Source organism: Hipposideros armiger, unplaced genomic scaffold, assembly GCF_001890085.2.
Source record: "Hipposideros armiger isolate ML-2016 unplaced genomic scaffold, ASM189008v1 scaffold_27, whole genome shotgun sequence".
NCBI lineage: Eukaryota > Metazoa > Chordata > Mammalia > Chiroptera > Hipposideridae > Hipposideros > Hipposideros armiger.
In genome coordinates this window covers 938,742-957,205 of record NW_017731377.1, presented here as the reverse complement: position 1 = coordinate 957,205, position 18,464 = coordinate 938,742, and the positions used below count along the sequence as shown (strand labels likewise).

Here is an 18,464-nt window from a genome sequence, read left to right as displayed (position 1 = left end):
CACACACACACACACACACACACACACACACACACACACACACACACAGCATTACACTCAAATTACAAAGACCAAGGTCAAAATTAACAAACATGGAAGGACAAAAACAACACAAAACACATGTTATAAAAACACTTTAAATCAGCCCTCCTTGAAGTTCTGAATAATGGACTTCTCAGGTATCTGATTCAGAAACTTAAATAGAACAGTAATACATTACTAAATTAGAGAAACAAAATGCATCATACATAGAACAAAAGTTCTGGCTGTTTCATTTGAAGGGTGACCCGATCTTGGGTCAAACAGAAAGTCAAGACCCCATGCAGTTACCCCAGTGGAAAGCAATGTGGGGCTTACAGACCCGAGTGACAGGAAGTAACGCTCCCTTCCTCCCACAAAACTTACTATAGTTCCAAGGCCTTCTAGGGAGGCGCCTATAGAAACCGACTGACCCAAGGAAACCCTCTGTACAGAAATCCAGTAGTCTTATTGTAGGAGCTGATGAGGAGACTCTTTCCTGCTATTTTTAACATGTCTCTTATTTTAAAAATTCTATAAGCAGAGATCTGAAATTGAGCTATTATCTAGATTACAATCAAAACCTAGAAAGAGTACAGATGCTAATTTCTACTTAGACACCCTGCTCATCATAAAAAGCAGAAACTGACGCTCTTATGGGCAACTGATTGTCATCTCAGGCAAGTCAGGGGCCCTCTCTGCATACAGTATTTCTAAAAAGGAAGACATATCCTGAAGGCAAATGAAATAATGTGGAGAAATGATAGAAAAACCAATGCTCTCCATTTTAAGACTGATGAGGTTCTCAGGATACCAGAAAATCGCGTGATTGCTTATCAGAGTTTGTGAGTGCGGGCACTGCCAGGGTCACAGACAGTATCCTTACCTTAACGGAAGAGAATACTGTATTTGGAAGAGAATACTAAAGCCCTGCTATTCAGAGTGCGGTCTGAAGATAATCAGCATAGGGATCACTGGGAGCTGGTTGGAAATGTAGGCTCTCAAACCCTGCCCCACATCTAATGAGTCAGGATCTGCATTTTAACAAGATCTCCAGGTGACTCACAAGCACATCAAAGCTTGAGAAATATTGTACTGAAAACTCTGCCAGTGCTCTGGCAAAAGAGGCCACTGAAATTCCAGGAGATCTCAGCTCTCCTGAGATGCATGTGCACAATGAGTTCTGAGTCAGTACTGGTCCTGGTATCACGAAAGGCCAAGGCTGACTTCTGGTCAACCACAGGTTGAACAATTGAGAGGTAAACATTTTTTATTACAAGTGTCAGTACCAACCAGGTAAGCCTCACTTAGCTCCCTCTTCGTCAGTGGGATTAAAAATAAGAGAAAACATTATAAAGCTAGCCATGTTAAGAAATGCTGTATTAATCTGCCTGGATAATGCCAAAACCCGTAGCCTGGTTGTGAGTCAATGCGTGAGTGAGCCACGGTCACCACCATTTTCCTAATTATAATCATTAAAACTTGGGCAAGGATATTGATTTATTGATTGGCAAAAACTTGATTTTTTTTTTAAAGATCTCATTTCAACTTTCATTTTCAGAAAAGATGATTTTCTTAGAAGAAAAGAATATGTCTTTAAGAATGCAGTAGTCTAATGAGAAAACAAATGCTGGAGAGAAAAAAATAACCTGAATTTTTACGACGGCTTTCACCATGTTAGCTTCTGATTGGGAACAACAAGTTTTGTAAGGATACAATACTAAGGAGTAGAACTAAAACAGTGGATACATTATTTCTTGCTTCACTCATACTAGCATGTCCTGCTTCCTTAATTATTTAATGTCCTAGATAAAGTATGGGGGAGCTTCCAAACAGGGGAAGCTATTCCCCAGGAGCAAAGACACTGAGAATAATATTTAAGGAGCAAGAAACTCTGCCTTTAAATATCTTGTGCGGGCAACTGAGATTCTGTTTTAATTTTCTGAATAATGATATTCTCCACATTGGTTTACATTTTTCTGAGATCTGTATCATCAAACTCCATTTCCCCAGACACGACTGGACACAAAGCACAAGAGAGGAGTTGACCATGATGACGAGTGTGACACACAGTGAGGAAGACATGATACAGACTACTGGTTTTGCCACTCAGAGATGCAGTGCTTCTAAAAGCGCTATTCCACCAAACAGCTTAGAGGAATTTTCTTTGTGTTTGAGCACAAGTCTTTCACTGCTCAGCCCTGTCCAATTTTGAACATAAATAGGCGTAAGAGAGGCCTGAGGAAGTTTTAATTGTGGTACCAAGTTATAAATGTAAATGAATCGTGAACTCCGCCCTCCCCGTTACCTGATATAACAGCTATTTTCCCAGATCCATGTTCTTCTCTAGCTATTCTTTCTGCTTCCTCCATCAGCAGCATGCCAAATCCCTGTAAGGAGCAATGGAGAGGGTTAGAGGAGTAAGAAGAAGTCATTAAGAGGGTCTGTAAAATAAGAAGGTTAATATTTAGTAGTTGTTAAAATCTGTTAAAATCACAGTGACAAAAAACCATTTATGGGAGTAAGGAAAGAGAAACCATAAAATTATACCAAAAGTACACTAGAGCAGACTCGTAGGGGGAAAAAAAAAAAAAAAGGAATAACTTTGCAACAAAAGCCAAAAGATATTTTGTGGATGATATAATCTACTCACAGCAAGGGAGTAATTAATTGCCTCTCAACTTCTCTGTTTAAACAAGTTCTAGGCACTCTCCAGGTGATGAAGTCTGGGGCATCTAATCTTGTATGGATTAGTTGCCCCTCCAATTTCTAAAAGGCTCTGAAACCAGGCAATATTCTTAATTCACCAATTTTGGGGTCTACGCGCTACCCACCACCATTAGTGGCTTTAATCCATTTTCCTAAAATTTAAAAAAGTGAGTTATTTACTTAGATTGTTTGAGGGAGGAGTGGAATAGTGTTCCACTATATATCATACAGTTTACATTTATGAAGTACTTTAATATTTCACAAGTGCTTTCATGTTATCTCCTTTGATTCCATAATAGTTAAATCATTCGAAATTGCCGGTATTAAATCATTTCTGACTTTCAAAAATAGCAATTTCATACGGTTCAATCTAATATTAAATTCCATTTGACTGAGTCTCAATTTGTCTCTTCCTCCTCCCAAAAGTGGTAATTTGGAGAGAAGATATCTCTGAACAACTAAAATATTGGTTCGTCTGTTTCTGTACTTCCCTTTCCCCTTTCTTCTTGCTCTGTCTCTTCCTCTACCTTGTCCCTCTCTCCATTCCTTTTCTCATTCCATCCTTTGGGCAATTTCTTAATTATAGTCAAACAGAAATGGAATAGACAGGATCCCAACCTGATGCTGAAATTTAGTAGGATCCCGACTGCTCACAGGGACTACACTTCCGTACACGTGCAGCTCTCGGACTATGGAAACACCTCCAACCAATTCAAAACGGAAGGTTTCCTCCGAACACTTTCGTAATCGCAGGAGGCCAATCAAAATGTCTTGATCTGGGTCTTCGTATGATAAGAATGTTTCCCAGCCACCATTTGCAACATAATCTCTCCTTACCAACTCAACCTGTTGAATAAAAAAAAAAAACACAACAAAAACCAATATTTTTTTATAAATTAGAGAACAAAGTTCATTTTTATAATTATATGAGTATGTATTTATTTAGGCTAATATCCACAATTAGGTATAAAGACTGAATAGTCATGAATTATGTTTCTTTTTACTTGTCTACTCTCAAATATCATCAATTAAATAAGAATTCATGCCTTGTTCATGAACTATTTATTATAAAAGGAAAAGAATTTTGCAGTTTCATAAATATTTGAACTTCATTAACCTTAAGATTCTTACAAAGATCTGGCTCAGTAAATGCCTCCATGCATTTGAATCTTTGATACTCCATGGAGAGGCTCTAAGGTAAAATTACACACCACTACGTCACATATTAGGACTCTTGGGAGCCCTCAGGTCCTAAATGGTTTCATTTTCTAGTCCTTTCGTCCTCCACTAGAAACCTACTTTTTGGGTAAAAAAATGTGTCATGGGTCATTTGTTCCTTGATGGCATCCCACAGGGCTTTTCAAATACTATGCCTAGTTATGAGACGAAAACATTAAAGAACACCCAATCACTGAGGGTGGCTTTGTGGGGAGGCTTTTGCCATTGACATAGGCTTTTGATTTGTCAACTCATTGTTCAAGTTGCCCTTGGTATTTTGCATAAATATAAGCAAAATGTAACCAAATGCACACATACCACAGAAAAGCCAAACCTACATATGTGGGCATGGTCACACCCAGATACATTCTGAAAATGGGCAAACTGTACCCACAGTGAGGCAAACAATTCAGACTAACACTTACCTGCCTTTTCAACTTACTGTTTGCTAAATAACGGGACTGCACAAGAATTTGGCAAAATGATTAACTGTGCTTGGGTCTACTTTTTCCCTCAAAAGGTCCCAAATATGAAAAATATCAATTAAACAATTTGTTTTGAGAACAGAAATATTATGCAGATCTCATCTATCCTAGTCTTTCTCAGAGGGGGTTCCACAAGAGCTAAATCCCACAGAAAATTCTGCACATAGCTAGACAGTACAGACACACAGGAGGGAAATTAATTCATTATGAACAATGAATGCCTTTGGGCATTAGGCTTAAGTTTTGTGAAATCCCTGTCTGTTGACAGGGGCCAATCTATTATTCATTTTATTACCACCAAAGGGGAATAATTGAACAGTTACGCACAGAGATAAGCAGGTCACGCCCAGTTCTACTTGAAGGTAGCCATTTTCGTTTGAATTAAAATTAAATAAAATTAAAAACTCAGTTCCTCAGTTGCACTAGTCACCTTCCAAGTGCTTAACAGTCACATGAGACTGGTGACTGATACCATATTGGATGGCACTGATTATAGAACATTTCCAATGCTGCAGGAAGTTCTGAACAATACTGATCTATAATAGAATGAAGTTCAGACTTGCTTTTCCTAAGCTAGCTATTCTAGAATTCAGCCACCCTCATATTGGGTTTTCCTGGCTTGACATCTGTGTCTGATCCCACAATTACTCTTTACACTTAGTTTACTCATTACTTTCTAGGGTTCAGTCCCATTGGTAAGTTGTGGGTCCAAGCTTGACAAAAAAAAATTTATGAACAGGATCCAATCTCTGTATAAAGTGAACAAACTAACCTGGTATGGTCGTACTTTGTGATGAATTTCTTGAATCCCAACCTCTCTGGTTCTCACATCTCGACACTGCCAAAAAAAGAGGTGAGGGAGGGGAGCAATTTAAAACTGGTAACTATTTCAATTTTTATTGAAACCTCTCCATCAAGCCCTGTGCTCAAAATTAAGTTTGGACATACTTTACATTGAGGTAAAAGAGCTGCATTTAAAAATGAAGTCATCTTGGGCCGGCCGAGTGGCACATTGGTTGTGTTGGCTTGGGATGCCAGCTCTGAGCACCAGGGCCCCGGTTCAGATCCCACATGAGGGCCAGTGACACTGCGCCCTCTACAGTTAAGATGGTGAACAACAGCTCAACCTGGAGCTGGGCTGTCATGAGCCACCGGTGACAGCATAGGCTGCAGTGAAGCTGCAGTGGGCTGTCATAAGCTACCGTGAGTGGCTGGCAGCCGGCGTGAACTGCCAAGAGCCGCCGTGAGTGGCCATCCAGTGGCCGGCAACCAATCTGCCTCACCTGGGAAGAGCACAATGATACCAACATGGGCCAGTGAAGCGATGTCCTCCACAACTAGACTGAAGAACAAAAGGACAGCAACTTGTCTGTTCACCTTCCCTGATTCCCCAACGCTGTTCCCTTCCCCCAATTCCCCAATAAAACCTTAAAAAAAAAAAATGAAGTCATCTTTAATAAATCTGATGGGGGAAATAGAATGGAAATGCATAAAGTCAGCAGTACAGTATTGCTTTTAAAACAAGTTTAGAATTCAAAGGAGGTCAATATATGATATTAGAAGTAAAGAACATACATCCTGAAATCTGATAATAGTTTTACCCAGGGGACATAACTGTGTCTGAAAGTGCAATCCAAAACTATGTACAAAGAAGCATAAAAAGCAAATTCTTAACTTTTAAAAACCTTCGTTTTTATAGCACTTAATATTTTCAGCATCACTATATTTGTTTCATTTTAGAAATGTCAAAAGAGGGCTGCAGAAGATTGCTGTGTTTTGCAGAGAAGGGCACTGTGGAAGAAAGAATGGGAGGCAGGAAGGAAGGAAAGGAAAAAGAAAGGAAAAAAAGACCTAGATCCCTTTATTACACAATCTGGACCATAGTCACCAATGGCTTTCTGAGTGTCCATGGGAGCCACAGAGCTAACTGCAGATGGTATGGACGCAATGCCTGGTCTGCATGGCCGCATGTGTGATACGTGATGCAACTCTCACTCCTATTCCACAACCCAGCGAGCATGCGACATAGCTGACGTTTATAATTACAAAATCTTCACAGTGTTCCATTATACGTCCTATAGTATATCTTCCTATATCCTATAGAACTGTAAAATTTATTTTCAGGATTCTAACATTTTCCACCAGTGAGAAAAGATCACCCTAGGAAATCTGATGATGTCATGTAAGCTATACTACCAATAGTGTATTTATGAAGGACTGCGATATATGTATAAAATTCCATGAGAAGAATAAGAGCTCATTATTTCCATGCTCCAGGAATTAGTCCACGATAACAATGCTTCGCTGATGAGGATTCCATGAACTCAAACAAAACCTGCACCGGGAACGAGGATCACAAGCCTCTGTAAGGATACGTCTATTACATTGACACGCTGACTTTTAACTAGCAGTTCTATACAGTAGCTCGCACGTGAATGCACTACAGTTACATGCTCTTAAAGAACGCTCACAGGCTTTTCTTTTTGGGGGGCTGGGAGATGCTTTTTGAAAGGCAGATATTGGTGTGTGCTTATTTTCTGGTAAAGACACTGCCTGTGTGAACTAGATGTCCGCTGGCTGTGCCTGAATTCCAGTCTTTAGACGCAATCCCAGTTTACTGAGAGGGTATCGAGGTTTCTGAGGGGTACAGGGTTCGAGACAATCGCTGGATGAGGAGGTTCCTGGGAGAACCAGGCCAGGTCAGTCACTTTGGCGGTGGTATTCTCAGAGGAGAGAGGAGCTGGAGATAGATCAAGATGGAGATGGAGGCTAAGAAGAAGGTAGGTATACAATCGTGTTTGGTGCTGTTAATTACTATAAATACATTAGCTGGTTTTCTAGAATTTAAAGTTGTTTAATTTTTTTTTGGGGGGGGGCAGTAGAATAAACCAATGATGTTCAAAAAGTCTCCTTTTGACAACCAATTTTCTGAAAAGTTTTCTCTATAATAATTTGGCCAAGAGAATAAAATGTCTGGGGTAAGTCCACAAACACAATATACAGTCCTCGACACAATGTCTTTCGAAGTGTTGTCCATGTTTGTATTGTGTGAGAACATCCCCCGACTCCATCTCAGACCTAGTCAATCAGAATCTCTGAAGGCAGAGTCCAGCAATCAATGCCCAGGCCTAGACACAACTCCTGGCCCTTTCTCTTTAGCAGTTCTAAGAAGCAGTTTCTAGGGCCCTGAGTTTCAAACCTTAGAGAGAGATTTAAGAATCCTCTACTGAGATTTAAATTGCAGATTCCTGGGCACTTTGTACTTCCAGGGCCAGCAGAAAGGAAGTATTTGTGAGACGAATAAGTGACTGAATAGACGTGGGGTGGAGTGAGGTCAGGGAGACTGGTGTATGTGGCAAGAGCCTTGTTTGGTAATTATTTCACATGTGTAATCCTTGTTTCTTTGTATTCTTCTATAACCATTAGTCAAGAATACTTCAGGGGGCCGGACGAGTGGCTCAGCTGGTTAAGAGCTCGCTCAAGAGTGTGAGCTCTGAGGAACAGTGGGTTCGATTCCTGGCCCGAGCTGAGCTGCAACTGAGCTACCAACAGGTGGCAAGATGGCTCAGCTAAAAAAAAAAAAAAAACTTCAAAAGAAAAAAGTATTTTTGAAAAAGGGAGTTGAGGGCCGGCCGAGTGGCTCAGTTGGGTAAGAGCTCACTCAAGAGTTTGAGTTCTGAGCAACAGTGTTGCCGGTTCAATTCACGGCCTGAGCTGAGTTGCCGTTGAGCTGCCAACAGATGGCACGATGGCTCAGCTACAAAAAAAGAAAAAGAAAAAAAGGGAGTTGAGCACATAGTCGGCAACCTGACTAGATAGAAAAGGCAACCATTACATCAACAAACCTACACTCTTTTAGAAGAAGGTGGAAGGGATGGGATGGATGAGATGCAGCCTCTGCAACCACCGGCTTCAACTTCAACACGTGATACAGTAAGAATGTATTCAATATAAGAAAGATTTTTTACCAAACTTGTAAGTCTGTAAGTTTTTTTGTGTGTTTCAGATTACTTTGATCTTAACAGTTAACAGTCAGATGCTTACCTGTATTCCAAGGTCTTTCATTCTTGCAAATGCCAGCTCTCTCAGATTACCATGCTCTACTCCTGAGCTGACTAAGGGCATTGGAATATCTCTGCAGGAGAAAAAGATCAGCTGTTTCAAAACATAAATCATCCTCTACAGCAGTAGGGTAGGGATATTAAAAAAAGGAAAAAACAATAAAAAGCAAAAACCCTACAATGCAGAACAGAAAAGCAGAGATGGAATACTCTAATCTGGAAGCAAGGTCCAGAGTTTCTCTATCCCTCAGTTTTTCCATCTATGGAATTATGATTTTCACTGACCACTCAGGGTTTTTGGGAGAAATACCTGATGAAAATCACTTTACAAGATTATAAAGCGCCAAACCAATGTCCAGTAACCATTAGTAATGATTTTTGGCTGAAGAGGCATTTGCACTAAGCAAAACAAGAATTTTTCTTTTTTTTCCCCCACAAAATCCATTTTTTTTACAGCTGCTGAATGACAAGTAACCAAAAGCTTGGCTTCGCCAACAACTAGTAACAAAGAATAAATTTTTTTCCCTGTTTCCCAAAAGTCTAAATTAGAACTGACTCTGCATTAGAATAACAGCTTGCCTAAAGATGAGGGGAGATAAAAAGGTATGTATTTCCTAGTATCAATATAAAGTGCCAGGCATCCAGGAGACTTCAATCAAAAGTTGAAGTTATGAGTTGTATTTTGGTAGCCATGAACACTCTCTTTTAGACACAAATCAGTATCTAAAGCAGTTTAAAAAAATCTGAAGAATATGCTCAGCACATTTGCTTTCTACTCAAAGACAAGTCCCCAATTTGTTTTGTCTAATATTTGGTTGATCAGAAGAAAGATGAAGACTATATCAATGATATTTTTTCTCATTTTTGTTTTTGAATTACTTAAGTCTTTTCCTTCTCTTTGTACCTATCCTTTCAAATGTTAAGTGTATTCAATTAGCTATTTCATCCATTGATTTTAATAAGATATTTCTCACTTGCTCAAAAGTATCCAAGGCCAATCAATTAGCATTAAAAACTAGACACCATTAGGTTCTGGAAGCCTGTCGTTTCCATAAAGACACTACAAAGCAATGATAAGCCAAAATTCTTTAAGACGACACACCAGGGAATGCAAAGTGAGAACGACATAGCAAAAGTTAAATTCTTCTAAATGCCTTTTACCCTGAAATATTTTATAAATAACTCAAATATATGTATGTACATTCACAACTTAAAGTAACCTTTAAAATATTGCTCCACATATGAAATTAATCTGATACAATCCATGGTAAAATCCATGGCAACCACTGTTAGTACCATTACATGACCAGTACATTCAATTCCTGTTATTCATGGCAGTTATGCTCTATAAAGATGCTATGAACGCTGAAGCACTGACCCTACGGTCAAAATGCAGGGTTAGGCTCCTGCAAGCCTTTTCAACTGATCAATGCATAACCTTGTTTATTTATGTTTCTGTCTAAAGGCACTTTATTTAATATAACTGATTCATTAATATTGCATGTGTGGTCAGCAGCATTAAAATGTATGCCTGAATGAAACTTAGCAAACCAGGTATTTTCTTCATCAGGCACATCACTGACTTCTTGTGCTTAGAAACACTAGGCAGACGGCACCCCAGCACTGTGCTTGAGGGATATTTTAAACAGCAAAATCAACAAAAGCAAAAAAATGTGTTATCAAATAGACTGTGAAAAGGACACTGTTTACATATGAGAGCAGAAACGAGCATACAGCATCACACCAATATCCCAGTCCTCCTCCTCAAGCCTCCAACTACCAGTCTAGCATCCCCCAGGGACTCCTGTTTGTTATCACGTTCCCTACAATATAGGTTGTCAAATGGTGATTATCTATTTCTATCATCTATCTGCACTTACTAGTTAAGCTTGTATCATCAGGAAGAGCTTTCCCTTCTTCCCTATTTATTTATTCGCTTATATAACTCACGGATTCCTATTTTATTCAATGTTGTAATATGAAAGTAACACATTATTTTGTTGCTTAAATTCGATTTGGCCAGTAGCGTGAACTCAGGCTGGTTTCTGGGTCCCTGTGACACGTCTCCATCATTCTTTGAATATTTTCTTACTTTCTGGAAATAAGATGTTCTAAGTTGATCTTGTATGTTTGCTGCCCCAAACCTGGAATTGGCCATTTTTCTAAGCAGCTCTGATTCCTTTTAGTGAAGAGTGGTATTTAGGCACCCAGATCTGGGCATTCGCTGTGCTCATTACTACTGAGGTGTCATTGTCTCTAGACCCTCTCAGTGTACACAGCTAAGAAATGTATGTACACATAAACCATGCCACGTGGGTGCCACGATAAAAGTCAATGGCGACCACTGTTAGTATTGATTACATGACAGATAAATGCATATCTATAACTATTTCTATATATAAATTTAAAAGCCCATGAGTTCATGCTGATAATTATAATCCTAATCCAGTGCCTCAATGTTCTTCTCAGCTTTTCCACCTTTCAATGTTTGTAAATCCCTTTAGACAGTGAGAAACCTGGCTCTCTTATCTTTAGTAAAGTCACTTATTGGCTAAGTCAAATAACTTATTTGTTCAATGTAACCAATCTCGCAACTACTGTAGCTGCCACCTCTGCACCCCCTACCTTTACTCTCCATTTCTTCAGATGCCAGACATACTGCTGTCAATGCCTCCACGGCAATGACTCCACTGGTGGTGGGAAGGGGAGATGGGAAGGTAGGAAAGGAAGGGAAGATGAGCTCTACAAAGGTTTTAATAATGAACCAGTACTTTTAAAAGACTTTAAAAAATGCAATGGAAGTAAACTCTCTAAGGAATAGGTTTTATCATATAGTGTTGCTAAGTATAATTACATGACAGAAAGAATTACCAGCAGGGCCAGCCGATAATGTGTGGGGCCCAATGCAAAGTGAGAAGAGGGGCCTCTTGTTAAAAAATTACCAATCATCTCAAGATGGTGAGAGCAGAGCATCAAGCCAAGTACAAGGCCCTGAGGCTACACACAGGTTGCATGTTCCAGAGGTGGCTCTGGTTACGACAAAAGCACAAGTCTGTGAGGAACTGGTAACACAGGGCTTTATAATGATGCTGAGAGTTCATAAATGCCCTTAAATTTATATCTGTCACTACAAAAATGCAACATGGCTTTAATGGTCTTTGGCAATGACATGCCTAGAATATACCAGATGGGAATTTTTCCTCATTAAGGAATAGAAATGTGGCTATCTCCCCTTTCAGTGATAATGTCTTTTTCACTGAAAATGAAGGAAGCTAATTCTATATATGCTGAACATCTTTTATGTACAAAGTAGTGTACTCAGCAATCAGGAATATCTCAAAAGACACTGTTACAGTCTTCTAGGAGTTCAAAACTCAGGAGAGATTACTGACCATCTGAACTTGCTACATCCTACTAGGTAGGAGTCAAAATTATTTTTAGTTTTCTCAATTTCTTTCAATCTAGTTTCAGTTTCTTGGCTTGAAAGCAGATTACATTTGAGAGCATTCGCTTTTCTACTTCAACAAGTAACATTTCAAGCTTAGAGGTGCTAATATTTGCAATTTGCTCATCAAAAACCTTTCAAAGTATGTCTGGACTTTGTTTTTTAAATTAAATTTATCGAGGTGACAGTGGTTAGTAAAATTACATAGGTTTTTAGGTCTGAAGTTTCTCATGCTTCAGAAGCCTGTTTTGGTTACAAATTGGTATTCCTATTCCAATGTTTTGCAGTGATTTAAATATCACATCAAGGCAGACAACTGTCAGATAGCCTGAGGGCGGTGGCAGCTTAATGTGGCTGTCACGTGTCTGAACAGAATTTTACATTTAATCATTGTCTGCACCCTTCAGGCCTGAAATTCAGAATCATCTATTAGGATGCTGCTTCAAAAAACACCCAGAAAGATGTTATTAACTCAACTGTCATAAAATTAAAAGTGGAACATAATTAAGGCAAAAAAAAGAGGGTAGGGTGGGGGAAATTGCCAATTAAAAATATCAAGTAATCCATTAGTAAAATATAGTATAAAAAAAGGCATGTGTAAAACATTCCATTTTCACTTGAAACATATTCCCTCCTACTTTCCTTCCTCTGTTCTGCCCTTCTGACACCTGCCTAAAAAATAATTCCTAACATCTCCATGTACACATTTTGATTCACTAGTCAACACTAAGTTTATTGCCTGTATATTGGTAGAAGCTGTCATAGGTAGAAATAACCAGGTTTTCTAAAGGCACAGAACACAAAGACACATGTGATTTTCCTTTTGTGATTTAAAACAAAAACAAATGAACTATAATTATTAAAACTGCCTGGATTAAACTCTGGGATGAGGCTTTTCTCCTTTGCCAATAGTTTCTTTCTAGCAAGACATAACCGACTTAGACTAATATCAGCTTTTTACATTCTCAGAATTGCTTTAGAAGCTTCAAGCTGTGGCTAGAGGAAACAATGCAGAGTCAAACCCCGTGGTTCCCTTTTCCCAAATGGGGTTTCTCAGCTACTTAACACTAGTGTTGGAAACACCCAGCTTTCTCTTGCACAGATTCATAGACTGAAACTGTTTTATCAGAACACAGCCACGAAATTGTTATTAAGTGTTAAATGTACCATATGAACATGCACATGGCTTTCTGGTTTCCTAGTCATCTTCTCTGTGCAAGAGAGAGGCGATAATTCAAAAGGCCCCTGAAAGGTAAAGGTAAAACTTAGGAAGGTTTTTGTTTGACTATCTCAGTAAAAAGCACTATCTCCTTTATGATCCAAATTCTATGACTGGCAAATTATATATAAACAGACATCTGATATAAGAAGAGACACAAATAATCGGTTACATAGAAAAAAAGTTAATCCATACTATAACTAGGGAAATGCAAATTAATACCCCCAGGGGGCAGGAAGGGGGGTGGAATGTAATCATCCACATCTATAGAGGTTGTGATAAAACCAGTAACTATTTTTTTTAAGCTGGTGTGATTCTTTTGGAAAACCCTATCAATAGCTGTAGCAAAAACTAAAACATTCATTTATATTTCCCTTGTTCCAGTAATAATAATAATAATAATAATAAGAAGAAGAATAAAAGATGCTTAGATCTTTTATCATGAATAATTCTTCTAGAATATTATACTGCTCTAACATATTACTTCAATTTAAGTAAAAGTTCTCTATACATGAATTTTAGCTGTAGTGGAGGTCAGGGTAATGATTAAAAATTTAAAAAAGTAAAGAAACCTGAAAGAAACCTAAATGTCCAATATTAGAGACCAGTTTACTGAATAAGACAAATGAAAATGCTAGACTACTATGCTGCCATTTAAATTATAACTATGAAGATTATTTTAACTCTTTAACAAGAAATGGAACAAAAAATGCAAACAGCATATTTGCCAGTGTATAAAATGTACTGCTGTGTAAAGATGCATCCCGATTATACAAGGAAATTTTTGGAAAAATAATGTAAGCCTATTTTTAGTACATATATTGAAAGTGATTTTAAAGTAGCTTTATAGAGAAAATATTATTTTGTTCATAAATATAGTACCAAATAGCTGGAAATTAAGAAGATAATAGAAGTTGTGGGTAATTAGTAACATTCTACAAACTCTGTTGGGAAAAAGTATAAAATCACATGATCAAAAAGAAATGTGTTGGGATTAATGAACAATGGTACACAGCAGAAACACATCACACCATACCCCTTAGCATGCAAAATCCTACTTTAGAATTTAAATGACTACTGTTAACAAAAAGCAAGACAACATAAATTTGAATCATTTTATGCAGTATACACAAAGAAAATAAAAGTGGGGTAGAACACAAGTGGCAAAATAAAATTAATCTGAATGAATTCCTATGCTGGTAGCCAGTGCAAAACATAAAGTAACATAATAATTTGAAGAAATTCTGACCATGCTTACAGAAAAACAAATGCTGTATTTGTTTATAGCATTAGTCCACAGTAAGCTACAGCAAAAAAACAAAAACAAACAAACAAAACAATTCTAATGGAATCTTGTATAACAATATCATAGCTGTATTAAAAACATAAAAAAATATAAAAATAAAGTGGAAAAGGCTATAAAGATTTTAATCTTATTACTAAAAAACCTAGAAAAGAATCACATTCAAAGTTAAGTAAATTACCAGTCTGCAAGCATGAAAATCTGACATCACAGCTAGACTCCAGATGACCCTCCACCAAAGGCATTTATTCTGTTAGGAACTGAGTCATCACTATCTTCAAATAGCAAACTGTCCTCAGATTCACTGAGGACATTACTAATCCTACATTTTTAAAGAGATTTTACCTCTTGTTTTAAAGTCTGTATTCCATTAGGTTCTATCTCACCCACACATCTGTAATGGAACAGTGTCACTTCAAAGTCTTAAGCCTGCATCCACCTGGACCACTGTCGGGCATAAACCCTCTGAGTGATGTATTTATTGACAGAGAAATATAACTGACAGTTGGCCTCCTGGAATTAGAGCTGGGGGACTCCTCTGCTGGAGAGCGCTTTACGGGGGTCATGATAGGTGAACAGGGAGGTTTCTTTGATCAGCCTCCTGCTGGTTATCCATTATCACGCCTTGCTTATCATACATACCTTTTGGTTACATAATATGCACGTTCTTAATTCTTCCTGTCAGGACCCTTTACAATTTTTCTACAGAGACTGTATTTACTGCTCTTGTTTTCTCCAAGTCCTTATTTTCTCAGTAGGTGGTAGGCCAGGATAATGTCCCATGGTGATATTTCATAAAGTCTATACAATTAAGCTTTTAATGTTATAGCAATGCTTCTGTTGCTTTTGACTCACTGGTTAGAGCAGTAAGAAATGTAAAGCTGAAAATGAAACGGGAGAACGTAAATTCTTTATCTGATTGCCTGTGTGACCTGTGCAGTACTATTTTTGGTAAGAAAACTATGGTGTCTACGGCTGTGAAACTTCTATCTACTCTAAGACATTTGTTGCCATGCTGGGAGGTATTATCTTCACTGTTGTCTGGCTGCCCTTTAGTGTACGTGCCTGACATTAAGTTTTTTTATTGTAGTATTAGTGTTTGACATTAAGTTTTTGATTGGCATCCATTTCAGCAGACTTCTGTCCTGAATAAACACAGCGCAGGCTGAATGACACAGCTACCAGCAAAACCACCAGATAAGGAATTAGGCTGCCCCCACCCATGAAATTCCCTCTTTCAGAAAGCTTTGGGTAACCTAGATAACTGACCATTTGGGTGACTCCATTTTCTCATCCTAATTCCCATTATTATGCTTTAAGTTAGCCAATGAACAGTAAATCCACACAGCCATAAATACCCTACTCTCTCCCCATCATACCTCTCCAGGACCTGTGAATAATAAATCTTGTCCCTCAAAGTTCCCTGATGGTTTCTGCTGAAGTGTGTCCTGCAGTCATAGTAAGAAGCATAAGGGCCAGTCCAGCCAAAACACTGGCCTGTCTGATAAAAGTCTGTGGGGGTTGCTACAAGTAACGGGGGCCAGGTGAGGGCCTCAGGCATTTTTAGCTGACAGCATCACTGTCAATAGGTTGAGACCCACATGACAGTGATATATGTTGCCATGCTCTGCAGCTGGGAAGTAGTATCTTCACTGTTTGCTGGTTGTCAGTTAAACACAAATGATCTTTTTCTTTTGTCTTTGTTAATACTACTTATTGTATCTTTGTTTTCTACTGTATTAATTTAAATTTTTTGAAACAATCTCAAAGTTATAGAAAAAGTCTCAAGGGAGGTATAAACAACTATTTTTCTTAACTATTTGAAATTGGGAACTAGATGTTCTAATACCTTTAGAATACTTTTAGTATTTCCTACAACAATGATATTCTCTTACATAATCGTAATACAACCATCAAAATCAGGAAATTAACACTGATACTTTACTACTGTCTAATCCTAGACTCCATTCTACAATAGCTTCACCAATGTCTCAATAATGTCCTTTGTGAAAAAGGATCCAGTGAGAACCTTGTGTTGTATTTAGTTGTCATGTCTCTTTGGTCTCTTTCAAAATGGAACTCTTTCCTTGATCCTCGTATGTGTGAAGATTAGAGGCCAGTAATTTTTAAGAAAGTTCCTCAATTTCGGTTTATCTGATGTTTCCTCTTGATTAGATCCTGTTTATGGAGTTCTGTTTATGGAGTGACACAGAAGTGATGCTGTGTTTTCAATACACACTATCAGGTGGCACACAACTGTGATTTGCACTATTACTGTATCCAAGGTTTCTCTTTCCACAGTTACCTGTGGTCAACCTTGGTCCAAAACTATTAAATGGAAAAGTCCAGAAGTAGAAAATTCCTAGGTTTTAAATTGTGTGATGAAATCTTGTGTTGTCCTGCTCCATCCTACCCAGGAAGTGAATGGTCCCTTTGGTGTATCCACAATGTATATGCTATGTACTCATCAGTCACTAGTAGGCATCTCAGTTATCAGATCGACTGTCACATTGCACTGCTTGTGTTCAAGTTACTCTTATTTTACTTAATAATGCCACATTCACATAACTTTTATCACAGTGTAGTTATAATTGTTCTATTTTATTATTAGTTATTGTTGTTAATCTCTTACTGTGTCTAATTTATAAACTAAACTTTATCATAGGTATGTATGTATAGGAAAAAACCTAGTATATATATGAGTTCAGTGCTATCCACGGTTTCTGTCACTCGCTGGGGGGCTTGGAATGTACTCCCCGCAGATAAGGGGGGATGACTGTATTTCTAATACTGGAATCCAGGCAGCTTTTGGCAGGGTGGTGAAAATGTGCCTTAATGACCAGCAAATGTGGGAATCGTTTTGTTAGGATTATAGGTAAATAGGTACGTTTATGGCTTTAAAATTTTTTCTTTAATGTTATATTTCTAGCAAAAAAAAAAAAAAGAAAAAAAGGCCCACTATTGCAAATAAGATCTTAGTTTCTCTCTCCCATGACAATAACAGTTCAGATGACTTCCTTCATGCCGTCAGGAATATGTCACTCTTCCCCCATATTTACGTCAATATCTATAAAGAATGACTGTTCCTACTCTTTGTTTGCTCTTTAGAGGCTCTCGAAGAGGGATAACAGACACATGGCGACACTTTCGCAGCCCATACATGACTGTACCTGGATTGAAGTAGACCTAGAAAAGGAAGTCCTGATCTGGAGCATAAGCTCCTGGAGCTAAACAGCATGCCTGGTTGCCACCCTCCCTCCATTTCCTGGCTCACAAGTGAAGGGAGAAAGGGGTCCATGAATAACATGATACTGGCCAAGTGTCTGGACAGGGTGTCCTTTGGTTTCCATCCGTCCTTCACAGGTAGCACTCCAGCTGTCCCAGTTTTAATTAAAAAAATTCAGACCCAGCAATATGAAACCAGACTGTTCTCATCAGAAATTGTATGAAAAGACAGCACACTACCTCTGCACTCGGTACACTCGAGTCCACGGAGGCACAAGGGCAAGGATCCGAGCCACCAATTCGATCAGGTCACTAGGAGAATAACTCTTATATCTTCCTGATTTCCACAGCTCATAAAGCCCAGTTCCACGAATCACCAGGGTCGGGTACAGCTTCAAACCATCAGGACGAAAAGCAGGGTTCTCAAAAAACTCCTGTGAAGATAGAGAACAGGAAATGACTTCCCCAGTATTTATGGAGCGATCACCCTTGGTGAAGTTTCAAAGCTGGGCCAGCCTCTCTCACATACCTACCTGGTCCTTCGACTGCCTTTCCTGTCCACCAATGGAGGGGACGCAGACAGGATGGAAAGCCATTGTTTGTACCGCCTCACTGGAGTGAAGCATGAAGCATGTGTGTGCTGGATTACGAAGCCCTCCTTACTCCAGCCCGTCTAACGCTGCAGTCTCATTTCATGCCACCCTCACCACCTCGCCTTTCTGCCTCTGCAAAGGCATCTTCCTCTGCCTGAAAAAGTTCACCCATTTTTCTTCATCGAGCT

The 18,464-nt window shown here is 38.6% G+C and overlaps 1 protein-coding gene across 1 annotated transcript in view; it reads right to left on the bottom strand.

The window, feature by feature from the left end:
- Positions 1 to 18,464, bottom strand: part of ELP3 (elongator acetyltransferase complex subunit 3) — a 105,512-nt gene that overhangs the window by 19,444 nt on the left and 67,604 nt on the right. The window contains exons 9-13 of the mRNA XM_019636114.1: positions 17,924 to 18,117; positions 8,475 to 8,565; positions 5,203 to 5,268; positions 3,346 to 3,573; positions 2,327 to 2,408 (exon numbers count right to left, since the gene is read on the bottom strand). Coding sequence (XP_019491659.1) covers positions 2,327 to 2,408; positions 3,346 to 3,573; positions 5,203 to 5,268; positions 8,475 to 8,565; positions 17,924 to 18,117 — 661 coding nt within the window. The remainder of the gene's footprint in view (positions 1 to 2,326; positions 2,409 to 3,345; positions 3,574 to 5,202; positions 5,269 to 8,474; positions 8,566 to 17,923; positions 18,118 to 18,464) is intronic.